This window comes from Vipera ursinii (genome assembly GCF_947247035.1).
Source record: "Vipera ursinii genome assembly, chromosome: 1".
Lineage (NCBI taxonomy): Eukaryota > Metazoa > Chordata > Lepidosauria > Squamata > Viperidae > Vipera > Vipera ursinii.
Genome location: NC_139512.1, coordinates 149,435,055 through 149,455,915, shown reverse-complemented (window position 1 = coordinate 149,455,915; position 20,861 = coordinate 149,435,055). Strand labels below are relative to the sequence as shown.

The following is a 20,861-nucleotide window of genomic DNA, read 5'->3' as shown; positions in this document are numbered from 1 at the left end:
ATAGTTACAATGGATAACTCAATAAATATTCTAATCACAAGCAGTTTTCAGAAAAATCAGATCCGTAATTAAAAAGGTAAAGTTTCCCCCGCACATGCGTGCTAGTCGTTTCCGACTCTAGGGGCCAGTGCTCATCTCCGTTTCAAAGCCGAAGAGCCAGCGCTTGTCCGAGGACATCTCCGTGGTCATGTGGCCGGCATGACTAGACGCCAAAGGCGCACGGAACGCTGTTAGATATACAGTATTAGGATCATTTATTTACAATTTGATTCCTGCTTCATCCTTTTTTTTCCTGGGAAGTACTCAAGTCTCAGATATATTTATAGTCATTTAAAAGTAATCTCATCAAGTTTAGGGAATTGAGCACTAAGGCTACAATCCTAAGCAACCTTACCACTGGGACTTATTTGCAACTGTCGGAGTAATTATAGATTTATATTAACAAACTCTTCTTTTAGTATTTTTTTTCTCTTAGGCAACTTGTAATTTTCATAATTATGTGACCACTTTTTCAAGAAAAAAGTCATTCATATTTTCCTTTTCATCACATTTGGCCAGCATGTTGGCTATTCCATTTTGCTGGCACATGGCTGTCAAATAGAGCAGTTCATCAGAATTTTGGAAGATCCAGATTTTAAGAAATTTTTGATTCTATATTCACTGGAATTTCATCAGTTTATGGGTTTGGCTTCTAAAAGGAAATAGTCTTATCACCCCTCAGTACAGGTACATGTTGTCTTTGGGTATATATAGAAGGGCAATCATGTTTTAGTTCTTTATTGTGAAATAAATAGAAAGAAAAGAGACCAAGACAGCTGTGGACTGTTCATAGTTTGGTATTCTTCAATCCTTTCTCTGCTGAAAGGACAAATTCTACTCCATTTACTATTACTTCATTAATTTGCTAATTGAGTCACTCCAAGCTTGCAGTGCTAATACAGATATAGACATATGCTTTAATGCATATATATATGTGTGTGTGTGTACGCGCAATTTTGTTTTCCATTTTGTTTATAATTACTTTCTGTGAAATATATTAATTACAAGGGGATGCAGTGGTGCCTGCTGAAAGGAGAGGAAGTCCTTCCCCGCATCAGAGCAATGGAAGGTCGTAGGGGCCGGCCACCAAATCCTGATAGACAACGTAGTAAGGAGGAATCAAAAATGAGACGTCGCAAAGGTCGGCCGCCAAATGTTGGTAGCACTGAATTCCTTGACAATACAGATGCTAAACTCTTAAGAAAGTTACAAGCCCAAGGTAAGGATTTTATTATTGATTTTATTATTATTTTCTACCTGTCTAAAATTTCTGTATAAAAAAATGGGATATCAGGACTATAGGCTAGCCTGAGAAGTTGAGAATCATCCCAAAAAGAGGCAGTGAAAAGACTTACAGTATATCCTGTGTTCAGAGGGGGGAGGGAAACTTGCCTGAATAAGTCATCAGCAGTTGAGCTTGACTCAAACAAGACTTTATGTACATACATACACAGAGAGAGAGAGAGAGTAAGAACATGAAGCCACTTCCTTGCATTGGAAAATGGGATTAGGCAATTCAATTCAGATTGCTTTAATGGATACCTTAACTTAATGTAAGATATTAATGTAGTTTAATATTTCACAATAATTATTCCCAAAAACAGCACTTTGGATTAGAAAAAGTCTTCTTGATGCCTGGGAGTGCTTACATAGCATGTTAGCAAATCCTTAAAGCAATTGTGGTTTATCTCAGGACCATACTCTGCAGCTCCCAAGCAATCCCAAAATTGTGCCTTCAGTTTAAGGAGCAACAACAGGTGCTGTGCGGCCCTAATACAGTATTTGCTTACAATTTGGTAGTTTTCTTGATTACAGTTCTGTTTTTATCTTTTCTCCAATATGTTGGCAGTGTTAATCCCTTTTATGCAACTTTTTCATTCTGTTACTAATTTTATAAATACACATTTGTTCTATTTCTAATTAAATCTCCTTTGCCACTTTTTGCACGATCAAATTATTGTAAGTATATAACAAATGAGAATTTATACTCAATTTTTTCTCTGAACCTTTGAATATTTTTCTATATTTTTAACATGGCATCTGTAGCGGATCTTTTGCTTTGATCAGATTCTACCACAGGTTTGCACAGATCAGAGGAGAAGGAGCCAGGTTCATTAAATTGAAATGAATACCTTAAAAATAATCATGGGCTGAGAAAGAAAAGCTGTTTTAGTGATCACTGTTTGGTGGCTTAGTGACAAGGAGGCAGTGCTGGAGCTGGCAGTGTCAGTGAGACCTGGAGGCATTCAGAAGCTTATTTTTCATGGTGGAAGTGGCTGTAAAAAGCTAGGTGATGGCAGAAGATTTTTCCTGACAACAACAATATTTGGTAGCTGTGGATTTGTTAAACCAGTGGGCCACAGAAGGGTCCTTCGCAGCCACATATTGTGCCAGCTTGTTCTACTGGTAGTAGTTGCTGTGGCAAATTAGATTTGCAGACCTGTACATAAGCACATGCGGAGAAATATAACACCAGTTTGGATAGATAAAGGATTTCTACAGTCTGTTAAAGATTTGCAGGACATAACCTATCTTCCTGTGTTTATAAAATATGTAAATTCTTATGAAAACTTACTTTCCTTGGCACAAAATGTTGCTTTTGACAATTTTAATGAAAAAGTTTTAGTATTACACAGAACCATTGAAAATAATTGACTCCTTAAGGATGAGGAGAAGCCTTAAGCAGAATTTTGGAAGCTTGAAAAACCTCACAAGTCCTTCCCAAGGCTGCATTCGTGTTTGTATTTTCTCCTGGCTTTTTACTACTCCAAGGGACAGTTGACCTGTAGGTCTGTCATGCTGCAAAACAATAAAAGGAAATTTGACCTTCAAATCTTGGATCTTGAGCTCTTGACCTATGAGCTCTTTTCAAGGGAAAAGAATGGCTCTCATCAGTGGTGGGATTCAAATACCTGAACAACCGGTTCTCTGCATGGACGCCACTTCCGGAAGTCCGTTCTGAACTATGGAGGCCTCTCAGGTCCAGACAGTGCACAGGAAGTGTGTGGATGCCACTTCTGGAAGTCCGTTCCGAGCTTGGGAGGCCTCCCCCAGGCCTCCGAAGCTCAGAACGGACTTCCAGAAGTGGCATCCACACATTTCCAGTGGGCCTTCCTGGGCCTGGGAGGCCTCCCCAGCTCAGAACGGACTTCCAGAAGTGGTGTCCAAGCATTTCTGGCAGTCCGTTCTGGGCCTTTCGAAAAAGGGCTAGGGCATCAGCTGGTTTGCCAAAGTGAACAAAAAAATTACCAGTTCTACCGAACCAGAGTAAACTGGCTGAATCCCACCACTGGTTCTCATCAATATTTATGCTGCTTGTGTGTTTGTAGATATGTCTCATAATGTAATCAATACTGCAGAGCTTGGTTACGTTTTTTAACACAGAGGAGAAGAATAATTATCCAGGCATGTGCCAAAGGCCTGGATGTTCTCACTTGGGTAGCCTCTGATTCCATAAATTGGCACCTATGTTATAGTTTCAGAGGACATATCTATGGATAAAAATCCTCTGCCTCTAATTCTAGACTTGTGGTTTATTTTGTTTTTGTAAGGTGGTTTGTCTTGGCCACTGAATTTTGCTGTGGGAAAATAATAGATTCAAACTATTACATAGAAAGAGAGAATTCCACTCCATGTAGTTTCAAATTACATTGGAAATAATAGTTGCACATCATTCTGCATTTCTCAAACCTTAACTCAAATTATTGTGTTCATTTCTGGGAATCACTCCTTAAGATTCAGAGAAAACATGTGTATGATCAAGGGATGAGAAACTAAGCCCTGTGAAGGGAGATGGAAGGAACTGGATATGTTTAACTTTGAAAAGGATACAATAGTACTTTTCAATTACCTGAGATGATGTCACAGAGTCAAAAATCAGGATTTGCTCTCTTTGATTCCAGACGGTAGGTTCAGAATAATGGATGGCAGAGTGATAGGAAGGAAAATTTCACTTTTGTCAAGGATAACCAAGCTTGAAGTGTAACCTTCTGACTTGCAAGTCAAAAAAATAATTGTTCCAGTGATCTTCCAGAATCTGAGTGGCAATCCATATTATTTTAATATATTCTTTAATTACCGAAGGGAAAAAAAGAAAAGAAGTGACGGTTTGAGATACATCTGCAGTTTCACACTTTTCCTGGGGTATTAACAAAACAAAAAAAATATTTGTATGAAATCATATAAAGGATTTCCTCAGTGCTGAGTTGCCTATTTTCCATTTGTTTTTATCTCTCCATTTGTCCAACTATCCTTGTGTCAATAAGCAATCTTTAGTATACTGTAAGCGTTTCCCCTTTGTGTTCCAGAAATTGCTAGACAAGCAGCACAAATCAAGCTTTTGAGAAAAATTCAGAAGCAAGAGCAGGCCCGAGCTGCTAAGGAAGCAAAAAAACAGCAAGGTCAGTATTACACATCTTCTTAAGAACCTGACAGCTTTTGAAACCGCAGATAGTGTGTTTCCATTATCCTGACTGTTATTTACTACCAACATGTTTTTGTCTTATTCTTAGCTATAATGGCTGCAGAAGAAAAAAGGAAGCAAAAAGAGCAGATAAAAATAATGAAACAGCAGGTAATTTATGTCTTTTGGGTTGCAACTAGGTGCCTTCCAAAATATACTATTTTAGTGGGATGTGTGTGTATGTGCATTTGTGTATCTGTAATGGGGTTACCACTTGAAAACTCATTCTGCTTTGCTCAAGATCAGCTGGATAATTTGATGATCCATAGCACATTATGGGGGGGGGAAATGCATTTCAAGCATGAAGATGTGTCATCACCTGCAAATTCTACAGATAAAGTTGCATTTAAAGGGGAAAAGCAAAAAAAGAGGAAAGGTTAAAAAAAGGGAATGTACAATCATGTCCATTGATACACAACCGTGGGCATAAGGGAACATTTTGTTCCATTTCTTCTGACCTGCCCTGCCCTTCCAGGAAGAGTTCAGAAGTTTTTTTTTTTTTATTCCATTTATATCCCGCCCTTCTCCGAAGACTCAGGGCAGCTTACAAGCTTAGCAGTAGCCTTCATTCTATGTATATGCCTGCTTATTAGGGCTTCCCCCCCCCCAAGCGGCATTATTACAAAGTCAGCTTAATTGCCCCCAACAATCTGGGTCCTCATTTTACCTACCTCGGAAGGATGGAAGGCTGAGTCAACCTTGAGCCTGGTGGGATGCGAACCTGCACTAATTGCAGGCAGCTGGTGTTACTTAAGGAGGCATTAGCCCACTGCTCCACCAAGGCTCTCCACCAAGTCCCATGTTTATGGCTGCTTGCAATGTCCCTTGGTCAGGTGACCATGATTTACAATGTTTTTGCTGAAAACTTGTGTTTGCTTCTGATTTTCAGCAAAAACGCTGACATTGGCTTAATGACTATAAAGGTGAAGGTAAAGGTTCCCCCGCACATGCGTGCTAGTCATTTCTGACTCTAGGGGCCGGTGCTCATCTCCGTTTCAAAGCCAAAGAGCCAGCGCTTGTCCGAGGACGTCTCCGTGGTCATGTGGCCGGCATGACTAGACGCCAAAGGCGCACAGAACGCTGTTACCTTCCCACCATAGCGGTCCCTATTTTTCTACTTGCATTTTTACGTGCTTTCGAACTGCTAGGTTGGCAGAAGCTGGGACAAGTAACAGGTGCTCACTCTGTTACGCGGCACTCTTGATTCGACCCGCCAAACTGCCGACTTTCTGATCGACAAGCTCAGCGTCCTAACCCACTGAGCCACCGCATAGATTCACTTAATAACCATGGTGATTAGATTCACCTAATAACCATGGTGAAGAAACCATGGTGCAAGAAAAGGTAAAAAAAATCAGGTTGGTGTCATAACGATCCACTTTACCACTGTCCCAACTTATAATCATAATGGGCAGGCTCCATTATGTTTGTAAGATGAAGAGTATTTGTACATCTTAGATCAGGCTTGTCCAACCCCTGGCCCATGGACCACATGAGGCCCTGAACAGCTAGTAATGCAACTCCACAAGATCACAGATGTTTAACAGTAATATGCATTAACTATAGTATATATTTTATATGCTGTCCAAGACAATTCCTCTTCACTCAGTGCAGCCCAAGGCAAGTCAAAAGGTTGGACTTTGTTTTATAGATATTCTCTCTTAAATTGTAAGATAATATGAATTTCAGGCCTTTTAACCACACATAGTGTTCGTCCTAAATTTATTGCATAGAATTTATTTTCTTTGTCCATTATATTCTCCATTAATTCAGTTATTATCAGCTCCTGAGGCTGTGAAATATCAGAGAACTCAGCAGCAGACTTTCTGATGTCTAGATCTTCATACAGAGACACAAATTGAAATGAAGAAAATTTACAATACCTTCTTACTCAGAAGTGATTCCCTCTGTATTGGTTGCAGCTTGCTTCTTTTAAGAATTCCATCCCAGAATGTTATAGAAACATGGTGGGAACAGCAATGATTTTAATAAAATTGGTCAATAATGTGGCTAATATTCTTGTGTGTTCTGCTAAGTATATAGGGAAAACAACACTCTTATAAATGCTTTGTTTTTCAGTATTGGAACACATGTTATTTCGGCAGCCATTTGTTTTGGGCCAAAGTTGAGACTTTCGAGGTGCAGGTGAACCATAGAAAAACATTATTTTTAAGCATCTGGGCCATTTTCTTATTAACTTTGATTGTAGCTGATAGAAGGTCCTCCTTCAATGCTACCATAATGCCTGGAAGTCCCCAACCACCTAGAAAAGGGCTGCAGTCTTAACATTTCGTTATTTAGCAGTTCTCATCACATGATCTGGTATTGCATATGAAATAATTGTGGCTGGCCTCATCCAGGGGAATACGATGGAATAATAGCAAGCAGCAAGTGTTCAGGGGAGGCTTTGCCCGGATTGGATGGGTCTGTGTGGAAATTCACTCTCAGCTATGGCAGAAGCGGGTATGGCCCATTATTACTGCTGCTTTAAATAAATAAAAGCCTTTCTTGTTGCAGGAAAAAATTAAGAGAATTCAGCAAATCCGAATGGAAAAAGAACTCCGAGCTCAGCAAATATTAGAGGTATGACCAACTTTTAATGGCAAATACAAAGAAGGGCTCTTGCAAGAATTTAACAATTTTGTTTTAGGATTATATGCTCTTGCAGAAATTTCAGTCCATAGAATAAAGTGTGGCTCCCAAGCTGTGAATTTTTGTTTTTAAGCGAATATAAAATCGTTTCACAGAACAGTTAATATGTACAGGAATTTCTAGAAGAAAAGTATTAGTTTGTTGCCAACTTCCCATTCCCATTGAGAGGAGTTCTCTTCTTATACTTAAAAAAGTAACACATTCAATAGAGTATAAATACACTTTAATATACTGGGCTCAGCTTCGTCAGAGGTATCATGTTCACCAGAAGGATCTGATGAAGTGGATTCTACTCTTATGAAATCTGATGCCACAATAAATACATGTTCAGGATGCAGTAGGTAAATTCACTCATACTCCATTGTACACAGACACACAGATACACACACAAAAATACAGGCACACACACACACACACAGAGAGAGAGAGAGAGAGAGAGAGAGAGAGAGAGAGAGAGAGAGAGAGAGAGAGAGAACACAAAAGACCCTCTGGTTTTTTTTTATTTTTTTAAATATAATTTTGATTAAAACTAATTAGCTAACACAAACTAATAGATAGTAAAAAAGGAAAAAGAAAAGAGAAAGCAAGGGGAAAGTAAAACATGGAAGAAAAAGAAAAAATAAGAAAAGAAAGTATAAAGAAATGGCTTTCGGTATTCTTCATAGCAGCTATAAGTACAAATATATTTTGACCTTTCTTTCTAAATTTATATCATAATATTCATCTTTCTATATGCTATCCTGTCTAATCATCAAAAACATAAATCACAAGTTAATTTTTTTTATTTTTACGCAAAAGAAGTCCACAAGTCAGCAATAAATGTAGATAATGTCTTGTGTCTTATCAAAGAAGTCAATTTATCCATTTTAGCAAAATCTGTCAGCCAACCATTCTTCCATAGTGGATGGTGTCAAATCTTTCCATTTCATACGGTAATCTTGCTGCTGGGATCATATATTGAAATAATCTTCCATAGTTTTTTTCTAACTGTTTAACCATTAATCCTAAGAGAAAAAGTTCTGGCTTCAATGAAATATTAATCTTTACAATTCTTTGTAGCAAAGTTTGTATTTGGATCCATAACTTTAACTTTTTATATATATATTAACCAAGCATGATAGAATGTCCCTTCGTGGTGTTCACATTTCTAACGTACATTTGAAGTGCCTTTATATATTCTAGATAATTTTTCTGGTGTCATATACCAACAGTAATTTGTTAAAAATTCTCTTTGAGATCATAGAACAATATAAATTTCAAATTTTTAATCACATATTGACCTATTTGTATAACCAAAATTCTTAGCCTACATTATTGTACATTCTTTAATCTGTTCTTCCAGTGTTTCACATTTCAACAAAAGTGTATATGTTTCTATTAATTCTCTTCATAAATAAAATTCATCATCTGTACACAATAGTATTACAAATTCTGACTTACAAATTGTGACTTTATACCATAAGTCTTTTTGTCCATTTTAAAACTTTCAGGTAACTAATTGAAATTATAATTATTCTCTTGATTTGATCTTAAATTCACCTTGATAATTTTCCAATAAGTGCTAGTATGTCAAACATTTATCTTTATCTGCCATTTCTCTTCTGTAATATGCTTCTTGAGCTGAGATCTATAAAGGTGCTTTTAGGTATAACCTGAGTTATATCTATTGCATATTCTCAGTACATCCAAACTCAGATTGTGGCCTTCTAACAAAAATCTTTTCTTTCTCAGCAACATCTATTCTTTCATCCCAACCAAATAAAAAGCAGCAAAATACAATTTAGACATGTGGTTGCTCTGATGCATGTTATTAATTTAATATTCTCTGAATGGATCCAGAATTATTTGCACTACCTGGTACAATTGCTGGAGGAAAAGAGGGGATAGTTTGACCAGTTCTCCTCATCCTTTTATGCCTTGTGTCTCCCCTGGGAATGACTATCTAGAACAGTGTGAAAGTAAGCACTACCTATTTAGTCCTGTAGATATCAAAAAGCTAAATGATGAAGGCCAAGAAGGGAAATATAATTTGGTTGAGTGACTAGAACAAACAAGGGTGTATTTATTAAGAAAGCATCTTTAAGGCTGATATTTAAGGTGCTGGTACTTACCTTTAAAGCCCTACGTGGCTTAGGCCCGGGATATTTGCAGGACCGTCTGCTGCCGGGAACAACTTCCCATCGCCCAGTGCGCTCACACAGAGAGGGCCTCCTCAGGGTGCCGTCGGCTACACAATGTCGGCTGGCGACCCCCAGGGGAAGGGCCTTCTCTGTGGGAGCGCCAGCCCTGTGGAACCAGCTCCCCCTTGAGCTCCGGATGGCCCCGGATCTCCGGTCCTTTCGCCGCGGCCTTAAAACTTTCCTTTTTCATCAGGCTGACCTGGACTGACGACAGGGTTTTTTTAAATGTTTTTTAATTTTTAATTGTTTAGTTTAACTTATTTGTTGGGGCTGTTTATTTAATTTCTTTTAACTTTTGTATTGTTGTTTTTATTGTTGTTAGCCGCCCTGAGTCCTTCGGGAGATAGGGCGGCATATAAGTCCCAAAAATAAATAAATAAATAAATAAATACTTGAATAGCATGATTTTAATCTTAAAGAATGTGCATGCTTATACTTCTAAGTGATGTATGAATCTGTATTTTGCAAAAAGTTGTTTGTATTCATTCTATATGTAACTAAACCGGAGAAAATGGAGATTTAAGATTCCTGTTTCAGGTTTCCATTTCTGATCTTTCGGGCAACATTTCTTTTTAATCGTGGTTGTCATACTTGTTTAACCATCGATTGGGGAAAATGTGATTCTTATAATATGCCAAAGAGATGTTACTTTTTTTTAAAATACTGACTTAATTACCGGTAGATCCTGAAAAGTGTACCCACAGATGAGGTTTATCCAGGGAATAAAAAAACATCATTCATCATTAGTTGTTCATTTGTTTGTAAACATGCCACTTCAAGCAAAAAGTTTAGAAGTTCAGTAGCGCAGCCATGTTGTAGGATGACATGTTGTTATATATGATGTTTTTCCTAGATTGTACATATGTAAGTCTTTCCTCTAGAAAAAAAAATCAATGGAATGACTCGTAACACAAAAAAAGTACTGGGGAAGAAATCTGTTATGATGTGTACATGGTGTGTAGTATTGTTTCGCACCTTGTGAAGCATGAAGCCTTATTGCTGGTCTGAGATTATTTTCAAGCTGTAGCGTTCTCTTGCATGACCTTGGGACCTGTTTTGCATGCACAGGCTAAAAAGAAAAAGAAGGAAGAAGCAGCAAATGCCAAATTATTGGAAGCCGAGAAACGAATAAAGGTTAGTTTAGAGAAGCATCAGAGCTTTTATTTTCCAACCATTTAAAAAATGAATTGTATGATCATACACATCAAACCTGATAATGTATCCAAATATTTTCTTTAAAAATCACCACAATTTTATTCTGAATGCTTTGCTCTGTTTAGGCATATACGTACATGTGTCTTTCTGTGTTTTGTGTGTGTGCATATATAGTCTGTTAAAACACAAAAGGTTTTGAAGCATATGTTTCTGTCATTCAGCTTCTATATGTATATGTATATGTAAGTAATAATAATGAAAACAATTAAAAGTTCACACATGATCTTCAAAAAAACAAAAACAAAACCATGAGCCATTAAATAAACATGCAGCTTAACATTTAGATTGAGGACAGGATCCCAAAAACTATGTGTTATCTTCTGTGCAGAGCAGAGTTCCCTCTTGCTGTCAATCTCTATCTTCACTGTTGCTCCCTAAAAATTCCTCTTTTAAGTGTAGAGAATTACCCAGTGTAGTACTGGAGACTCAACAATAGAAGGAAGAGGGAAAGTGGATTATTTCTCTAGATTTGAGGCAACTCTGAAATAGATGTAAAGAGCTCTGATTCACGCTATTGGATCTGTTCCCAATTTTCCATGTTACTGTTGGAAAGAAATTGATCTATAGAAAAAGAATTGGACCATGAAGGTCACAAAAGTTTTCTTCTGCCAATGCAAGTTTGTTTGGGTAGTAAAACAGACCATTTGAATCCTACTTTATTCCTGTCAGGTTTGGGGTGATAGCTTTACACAACTGCCTGTCTATGCAGAATATATGAACCTTGTTTTCTGTTATCATGTTGCCTCACTGCTGATCGCGGCATGATCTGATAACCACTGTAGTGCATCTTCCACACATTGTGTTTTCAAGATATTCAGCAAGTCATTGAAGGTTATTAGAAAAGTAAATTAAAGTGGGATTACATTTTTAAAAAAACATGATTTTTTTACTTTGATCGGTATGGTAGAAAAGTCACCTTTAGTTGATAGTAACATTTATCAAATACTTGATTTTTTTTTCATATCTCAAGGAAAAGGAAATGAGGAGACAGCAAGCTGTTCTTCTGAAACATCAGGTATGTATCCAAAATTTAATTTAAAAAAACAGAAATTCTATTTTTGAATGAACACCTAAATAATTTGGAGGACAAATCATCAAATGTTCTCCCATATACAGTATATACTTATAAATATATATAAACATTTTACTTAAATGTTTTCATTAACTTTATGGGTAAACAGTTTTGTTTTGGTATGGGATCGGGGTGGGGGGAAGAGGGGAATTATAAAGTGGTTTTTTTGACTCTGTGATTTCTGTTTCATAATATTGTGCCAACTCTTTCTACCAGGAGTTGGAGAGGCATAGACTAGATATGGTATGGGTATGTTTACTTTTGTACATCTAACACCGCATTGTGATTTGGTTGTGATATGGTTGTCATAGCAATGCATAAAATGTAGCACTGGCTGCTGTCATATTACATACTGCTGCATGGCTTTCCAGCACAGTGCATTGCATACATCTGCTTGTCTTGTCTGTAAAAGAAAAGAACACAACTTACCCGAAACTTAACTATAAATTGACCCATCTGAGCCACCCGTGAGGCTGTTGCCTTGTTAACAGAATCTTCTTTGCTGTAGTATCAAGTTGGACTGCTGAAAGTAGTGAGGGTTTCAATTTGCATTACCCTACACTTGTTTTTTCAAAGTATAAATAGGTTATCTGTGATTTTCACTAGGCCATTTGCGCACATGATTTGGGAAACGATATTCAATTTATTTAATGCTAACATCAAAGAGACATGTGAGTTTCAGATTACTTCACTGTTGTGCAATTGGAAAAAACAAAACACCTCAGTTTGAAATTACTAAAACACATGCAGTCTTTGGGCTATATTAAAATAAACCCACACAATTTTGGTCCCTAGATAAATCTTTGCCATTCTCCCCACCACCTCCGTTGTGCTCTAGTTCAGGACTAAATCAACATTAACCTAATCCTGGGTGCAGCTTCTTTGGCTTGCCTTAGAGGGACAACCCAGAGGATTATTTCTTTGCATTCCTGCTCAAATATGGCTACTTCATCGGAAGCTAGTTTTCAAACTAAACAGGTTGATTTTCAATGATTGGCTGCCAATATTAGTTGTATCTTCAGCAACATATACCAAAATGAATGTTTTTAACCCAACGTGCAGCCCCAATGGTTTTTGAATATTTTGGGGGGGAAGAGTAACTTTTGGTTATTTTCCAAAGTTATCTGCATTACAGTTTTTAAAAATTTAATTGGCCACTCGGCGAGCGACTACAAACTTCCTATTACAGCATATGTAAGGTAACTGGCCTGTTCCAGCCAACCATTGTGCTTTTTGTTCGGCCAGCTTCTGAAGGAGCCTCACAACTGACCATAAGTAAATCTGTATGCTTCTGTTTTACACTGTCTCCATGTTCATCGCTTTACTTTTTTGCTTTCAGTTGTACTTGTATTTGCTTTCTAAACCTGAACTAAAACATGCACAGACCTGCTATACTTTTTATTTAGCATACACCCTGATTTGTCTGTTAATGCTAAAACGTGTCCTGTCAAGTTCTGGAAATTTTTAAAATATATGTATATATATAAACTCTTACTTTCAATAGTACTTTGTTCTAATTCGATTTGATTTAATAGGAACGGGAAAGAAGAAGGCAGCATATGATGCTGATGAAAGCTATGGAAGCACGTAAAAAAGCAGAAGTGAGTATTAAAGTCTGATTCTACTTCCTCTCTTCCAATATTCTAATTCAGACATGTCAAACACAAGGCCCGGGGGCCGGATCAGGCCCGCAAAGTGGTTTCATGTGGCCCGCGAAGCCATCCTGGAAACAGTGAGGGAACGGCTCCCACTGCCTTGGCCCAGGCCCAGAGACCCTCCTTCTGCCAGAGACCCTCAGATCTGTCCCACTCCTGCCCAGGCCCCCATAGGCACCCTTGATGTGAACGATGTAGAGCTGGCCACGCCCACCCAGTAGGCCACGCCCACCTTGGCCCTACCCACCCGGCCCCCTGAGGGCAACCACAGTGCTGATGCGGCCCTCAATGAAATTGAGTTTGAATTCTTTAAAAAATATATCTAGTTTTAATCAAACTTCTTCAGCACAAGTGGTAGTTTACCTACAGTCAGTAAATCTACTTTCATTTTGCCATTAGGTCATTTCATGCTCTTAAATTTTACCTGCCAGTGCAGTCATATTCCCTGCCCTCTTTCCTTAAATTTGCAGGTTTTGCCTTTCTGCCCCCGCCCCCTGAACCCAGTGCAGAATATTCTCCTCTGTGATTTTTATACAAAACTCTGAAATAAATAATTATAGGTGCGTATTTCCCTACTTGCTTGATAAAATCTGTCACATAAAAGAAACAAATGGAACTCTGGGTTACATTTGGCATGGCATTTGCATGAAGCAATTTCAATTAGTGTCATTTGGTTCCATGTGGCTGATTTTTTAAAAGCTGTTGTAGGGGCTTGATTTGGATTGGGACTAAGACAGAGGTCTGCAACCCGCGGCTCCGGAGCCGCATGCTCCCGGTCCTCTGCCATGTGCAGTCCAAAAAAAAAAAGTGGGACTAAAAAAGTTCAACCAATCAATTCAAATATGCAGGGTAGGTGCATATCTCGCCTTGGCTCCACTCTTCAGTCAAACATGCGCATGTACGCGCATGTGCACACATTTTTTGCGGCTCCCAGTTTTTCCTTTTGTGAGGGAACTGGTTCCGAGTGGCTCTTTCACTGTTTCAGGTTGCTGACCCCTGGACTAAGACATAGTCTTGTTCAGAATCACAACTGTTTACGGGGGGAGGGAACTCTTATTCATTTCCAGTGTTGTCAGACACTGTCAGATATAATAAAGTATTTAAACTTTAGGCAATATTTCATTTTATGGAGAGTAATCGGTGCTACAACGAAAATTAAGAACTGCTTGATTTTCCTCTGTAATGCAGCTATAAAGAACTGTTAAAAAGGAAATACTCCTTCAGATTGGTCTTGACTCATAGTGTCTGTAAAGACACCTTCATACAGTTTTCAGCAATAGTATACAAGTAGTGGGATTTCCTGGTGGTCACCTATCCATACAGTAACCAAGACTGATCTAGATTATTTTTTCATGGTGAGCGTGCATGAAACATAATCTCTCTCTGTGTGAATTTTGCTTAAAGTGTAAGGATATATGGGAAAGTTGCTTGGAAAACAGTAACGTGAAAAATGTTATCTATAGGTAAAAATTGGGAAATTACTAACATACCATACTTATTACTAGCAATCTTGTCAAATAATAAATAAGATTATGTGTCAACCATTAGAACTGTTAGAGTTTCTTCCAGATTATTGCCGGTTCCAGAATTTGAAGTATAAACTTTGCAGATAAATTTCAGAATTAAGCCAAAATTTAAAAAAATGTTTCTCTCAGCATTGCTAGAGAGTAAGTGCTAATAATTACAGATCATACTATATGATCATCATGCATAAGCTATAATATAAAGCAAGGGTAATTAGATTCAAATACAGTGTACAACATAACTGATATATCACTAATACTTTGGTTGATTAATTTAACATGCTTAAAATATTCTTCAGTTAAAATCTTAATTTCAGAAACCAATAACTTTTTGAACCCAGCTGAAAACATTGAAAGCAAAGAGTAATAAATCAAATAAAGTTACATATTTAAGTAGTTATAGCTGAAAACAATCTATATCAACTCTAATTAATTTCAAAGGTTAAAAACACCGTATCAATAATATGTAATTTCAAATACTATGAAAGATAAACTTCTGTGAATTAATGCCTTGGTCATCCACATTCTGTAGATAGTCTGTTGGGAGCAGATCTTAGGTTCTGGAAAATTGAAAGGTTGAGACAACAATCAGTGGGTCCAGTTTCTCTCTCTGTGTCTGTGTCTGTGTTAGTTATATTTGTTCAAGTCTCTGCCTTTTTTCTTAGAACCACTAAATCTTCAGACGGCTGCACCCACAAATTTATCTTCATTTTGCCTCTATGAACTCTATAACAAAGTGCTACAATTGTACCACTGGTTCTTCCTTCCCTCCAACTCCCTCCCAATAACTCTCGGAGGATCAATAAGCAACAAAAGGTTGTTAAACATGCATTTATCACTAAGCAGCGCTGTCAGCAGTTTTGTCGGCAGTCATAATATGGAAGCGTATCTCAGGTTTTAGAAGTTGTCTAATAAGCAGTTTGAAAGCAGAATTAAATTCACAGCACCCGAGTGAGTCTTGTGCTCTGAATATTCCATGATTGAAGATTTATACCACCTGGTTGCCTATTGAACATACCATGGGGGAAATCTAGTCCTAGTTTTACTTAACAAAACTCATCTTTCAGTTTTAAGTGTTCTGTGTGTACGCTTTGACCGTTTAAAATCGATAAAACCAAATACAGCAGCCAAGAATGTTTTATTAATTATTAGAGGAGGTAAGTAATGCTGCAGGATGATTAAGCATAATTTTTTGAGCCCAGCGGGCTTGAATAAACAATACAGCTTAGAAGCAAGCCAAGTCGGTTTCCCCCTGAAGGTTCTGTTTTGCCCAGCCCACCCAGCATAATGGCTCCCCTGGGCAATGCAAAGCTGCAGCAATATGGGTTATTTAAGCAGTTTCCCCATGTTCAAATAATAGGTACAGATTGCCTTGGAATTTAATGAGTACAATTCTGCTCAGCCAAGAATGCTATAGGGTGCAGACTGCCTATGCATGAATAAATATATTGGGCATTTCCATAGTGTCCAGCATCAGTGCATCCTTCACTCTGTAGCTTTGCAATGCAAGACTTCTTTGTACGATACACAAGAGGAAAGCATTGTTCATTTTCTAACTTGGGCCCCTTCTACATGGATACCAGCTTTGCAGCCCACCCCACCTCACCCATCCCCGTGGTTTCTTCCATTCAAAAAGCAAAACATGAGCAAGCCAAAACTCAGTGGGCTCTTGTGCACAATACAGTTGCATCAGATCATCCATGAAACAAAGCGGAATAGCAGCCCAGTGCTTCAAAGAGATAGGCAAAACCTCAGGAGGCATGAGGAAGCAGATGAAATAGTAAACCACCTGCATGAAAGATTGCAAGGCTTTTTTGCAGGATTGGCTGGAAGGTCTGTGATGTCATCGGGACATCGAAGAGCATCCATTAGTTATGCAGCTAGCATCCACGCCTACCCATATCTCTCTCCTTACAATAAATAGTAACTTTGGCAGAGATAAACAGTGCTGAGTAGAGGGAGTAAATAGAGCTTTTATCATTCTATGTTTATCTGTCCAGTTGCCTCCCAGAAACTGATCAATACAGTATCTTCTTAGTCCCATCTTCTTACATGGACCCTGTGAGCATCCAGCTTATCCACCTTAGTTTCACATGATATTAGTACTAGTGGGGGGAAGATAAGAGTGCAATTGAAATATAAGAGCAAATATTGCATATCCATACGACCTTGGGAGCAAAAGTTCATAGATAAAAGACAAAGAGGGAAAACAAGCTTTTGTTGGTCACTTAAAGCAGATGGTCCTCATTTAATGACCCCATTTGGGACCAGAAACTCTTGTCACTAAATGCCATGTTCATAAGTGGAAGGTTATTTGACCGCACCACACTTACACCAGTCCTATTGTGGTCATTAAGCAAATCACCTGTGGTCATTAAGGCAGACATCACATGACCATTTTACTGCCAACTTCTCCATTGATTTTGCTGTTTGGAAGTCAGCTGTGCAGGTCACAAATGGTAATCATGTGACTTTGGGATGCAGGGATGCTGGGAAGCTGCTGTTGCTGGGATGCTGCTGCTGCTGCAGCCGGGTTGAGAAATTAGCTGCTGGTGATGCTGGGCAGAGGCTGCTCCTGCCCAGGGTTGGCGCCCATGAAAGAAGGACACAGAGATCTCTCGGGGGAAGGGCCCCGCTGCTCCTGGGATGCACACTGAATACTGGACACTCTCAACCACGAGGAGCAGTGGACCTTGTTTATTTATAGCAAAAGCAACCAATCACATTTTATTGTTATTCAAATAGACCAATCATGGTTACACATGTGTTCTTCTAAACTATCCTAAAAGGACATAGGTGTTAGAGGTAGATTAATGACCAATCATTTGCAGGAGGCGTCAGAATTTGCCTTTCTTTGTTTTCTGGGTTTATGGCTTACTTCCTTACACATGGTTCACTGAAGACTTTCCATGGTAGAAAAGTACTAGCCAGAAAAGTACTAGCCAGCTACATGTATAGGAACAGAGATCATGGTTATTCCAACATTGGGACACTGTGACAGTCATAAATTCATGCTGGTTATAAGGTACTCGAATCGCGATTATGTGACCAAGGAAACACTAACAGTCATAATTTCAAGGATTGGCCATGAAATTGTTTTTTCAGGTACCTCATAACTTCAAACCATTGCTAAACAGAGCAATCATTAATTGGTATTTAGATTCAATCTGATATACTTTTAATTGGCGAGAAATCCTGCTGAAATCAGTGAAGTTTATTTCTGAATAGACAAGCATAGGATTGATGTCTTCAGTAGGTGGATTTTTAAATCATATTCAGGATCTTCCATTTTATTAGGTGTTAAAACCTATAAACTGCCTGCTTTATCAATGCTGTATTGTTAATATGATCATTTAGATCTAACTATCTGCTGAGCTATCACAGACTGACAGTGTGCCCTACCATACAAAACTCAGACCCAAAATAAACAAATTGAGCCTCTCTCTCGTTTTTTTTTGGCTTGATGTCTCACATTGCAAGGTCGAAGTTAGTCAAAGAAATGAGGCAGGAGAAAGAGAGGTGGACGCACATGACTCTCAGAACATGTGTGTTGGGGATAAAGAATCCTGTTCTGGGGAGGTTTCTGGGAATCTGGATTATTTGCTGTCACTGGGTTACAGCAGCCATTGTGGGAGTGCCAGGCTCTCTCCAGTGCTATATGTGCCAAATTTTTGCCTATGTGTCAGCGTCAGTGCAAATTTGTAATCAACAGTGTTTTGATTGGTCCCTCTTGCTGCCCAGAGGCAGGCAGACGGCTTGGTCATCATTATCAACTGCAGCACCATTAAGGAGAAGTCATCCTTTGGCCTTATCACTAGGAGAGTTCTCTTGCTTCCACACTTCTCTGTTTTCGATTCAGGGCCTTTCTTTTGTTGATGTCAGCCTTGCAAGGTAACCCAGACAAGAAGCACACCCACCGTTCTGCTTTATTGTGAGGTTACATTAATAGAACTTTGCAAGTCTGAAAGTGCAATCTCTTTTCCCCTCACCTTTATTATTCAAAAAACTAGGGAGGCTTCCTTCTGAAGACCTTTGCCATGCCCCCGTTAAGATTTTATTTACTATATCAGATAGTTTGTCTGGCCTCTGGCTCTTCCAACGGCCTCCCGAGGTCATTCCCACATACCATTACAAATGAAAATACTGCACAAATAGTTAACAGGTGGTTTCAGATTTATAATAAAAGAAGTATACCGGTAAGGTAATATACATCATACTAGGATAATATTTTTTTTTAATCTGGGAAAAAAGTGAATGAAAATGGTGGCTTAGATCCTGTGTTCTCTTCTAACTGGAAATGAGAACTTCTCTATTAGTATTTTTGTTTGCTGTCGTGTGTTTTTGGGGAGGGAGGGGTATTTGCATACATATGTCTCCCTGCAGTTTCCTGTGAAGTTGGAACCAATCTTTCAGCAGATGTCAGAATTCCAACATGCCTTGACCTTGAATGTGCCTTTGGTACTGAATAAATGTATTCACACTCGTGTCACATAGCAATTCATTTAAATGTAGGGATGTTAAGAGAATGTATCATGCTGCTGACTCTAGAAACTCTGCCTCAATTAAGCCTAAGGGTTTTCAGGGCATTTATATGTAGCGCAGCTCGTTTGTATTCTCACAGTACAGAATTCATTCGTGCTCTTGAAAATAGCCTCCAGAGCCAACCGATACTAGCATCTTCCTGCCGAAACTACTATGGCAGATCTCACTTGCAAGATTTGGTCTTTTGTGTATTTAAAATTCAGGTGTTCCCAACCCCCGCCCCCCCTTAACCTAAATGTTTTAATTGCTGGGATGGTGATTTAAGATTATGTAACCATTGCTTTTCAAATTGTTGAATTGTTCCTTTGTAAGTGGACTATATGGGGCTTAATTCTTTTTTATCTGTCCTGTGCTACTTAAGGAGAAAGAGCGGTTAAAACAAGAAAAACGTGATGAAAAGAGATTAAACAAACAACGAAAACTGGAACAGCGAAGATTAGAATTAGAAATAGCTAAGGAGCTAAAGAAACCTAATGAAGATATGTGCTTAGCAGACCAGAAGGTAATCAGAATCATGTAAATTTACTTTTCATTTCCTTGCTGCTTATCCTTCCTTCCTCTCTTATTGTTGTAGCAATTTCTTTTTACTTTATTGCCTTTTAAAATTATGTCCATTTTACTTTAGATTGCTTGATAATATTATATCATTGTTTCAGGATGATCAGTATCCACACTAAAGCAGATACTGGGATGTTGTCCTTTCTTTTGTTTTTCTTTAACTAGTAGTCAACATTTTAATGTTTGGGCTATTTGTTCAAACTCTCTCGGCTAGTTTCCAGTATGCCTCTTCAAGCTCTTGCCTTTATACCCTGCTTGGGAATTCTGAGAGGCATTTGGTTGCCTCCTTTCAAGGAACAAGAACATTATTTTTGGTCTGGTCCAGCATAGCTCTTACACTCATAGCTTCTCAGAATTTTTTTTGCACCACCAGTTCCATGGTGCATAGTTACATTTTGCAGGATGCAGAAGGAAAACATTTTTCATCAGAGAAAGTCACCGTTCGTCAGAACACAAACTCCAATGGAGTATAATTTGAAAATTAGCTTTTCCCCATCTGTCTAGGCCAGTTTGATTTCAGGTACTACTCAATAAGAGATAGTGGGTGAAAATTAATATTTTTTTGTTTATTTTTATTTTTAATCTTTTATCTGACTTTGGTCCAAAACGTACCTTACAGTTTTAAACCGGTGGTTATCATAAAATGAATACAGTCTGCAATAGTACATAATAGAATGTCCAGGGCTTTTTTTCTCATAGAACGCCCAGAACGGAGTTCCGGCACCTTTTTTGGATGGAACCTTGTAGGATAGGCAAGGTGGTTTTGTATGACATGTGTGAGTTCCAGCACCTTTTTCTTTTACAAAAAAAGCACTGAGAATGTTTATAGCAGGGTGCCATACTGCGTTAGATATTATTAACATTTGCACACTAAGCATGTCGTAAAGAGGTTAAAACAAAAGACCAATATGGTCAAACCCTTTGATGATTTCTCTTTTCTGCTTCTACCCACAACATAGACCA

The 20,861-nt window shown here is 38.3% G+C and overlaps 1 protein-coding gene across 13 annotated transcripts in view; it reads left to right on the top strand.

Annotated features, from left to right (window-relative positions):
• BAZ2B (bromodomain adjacent to zinc finger domain 2B) overlaps positions 1-20,861 on the top strand; it is a 227,931-nt gene that overhangs the window by 171,900 nt on the left and 35,170 nt on the right. For 5 of the 13 annotated variants that reach the window (XM_083370558.1, XM_083370569.1, XM_083370560.1 and 2 more), the window contains 9 exons: positions 1,048-1,258; positions 4,347-4,439; positions 4,551-4,612; positions 7,019-7,084; positions 10,402-10,467; positions 11,519-11,563; positions 11,837-11,863; positions 13,156-13,221; positions 19,702-19,842. In XM_083370558.1, the coding sequence (XP_083226684.1) occupies positions 1,048-1,258; positions 4,347-4,439; positions 4,551-4,612; positions 7,019-7,084; positions 10,402-10,467; positions 11,519-11,563; positions 11,837-11,863; positions 13,156-13,221; positions 19,702-19,842 (777 nt within the window). Of the gene's footprint in view, positions 1-1,047; positions 1,259-4,346; positions 4,440-4,550; positions 4,613-7,018; positions 7,085-10,401; positions 10,468-11,518; positions 11,564-11,836; positions 11,870-13,155; positions 13,222-19,701; positions 19,843-20,861 lie in introns of all 13 variants that reach the window. The other 8 variants (XM_083370562.1, XM_083370564.1, XM_083370563.1 and 5 more) reach the window with 2 other exon arrangements.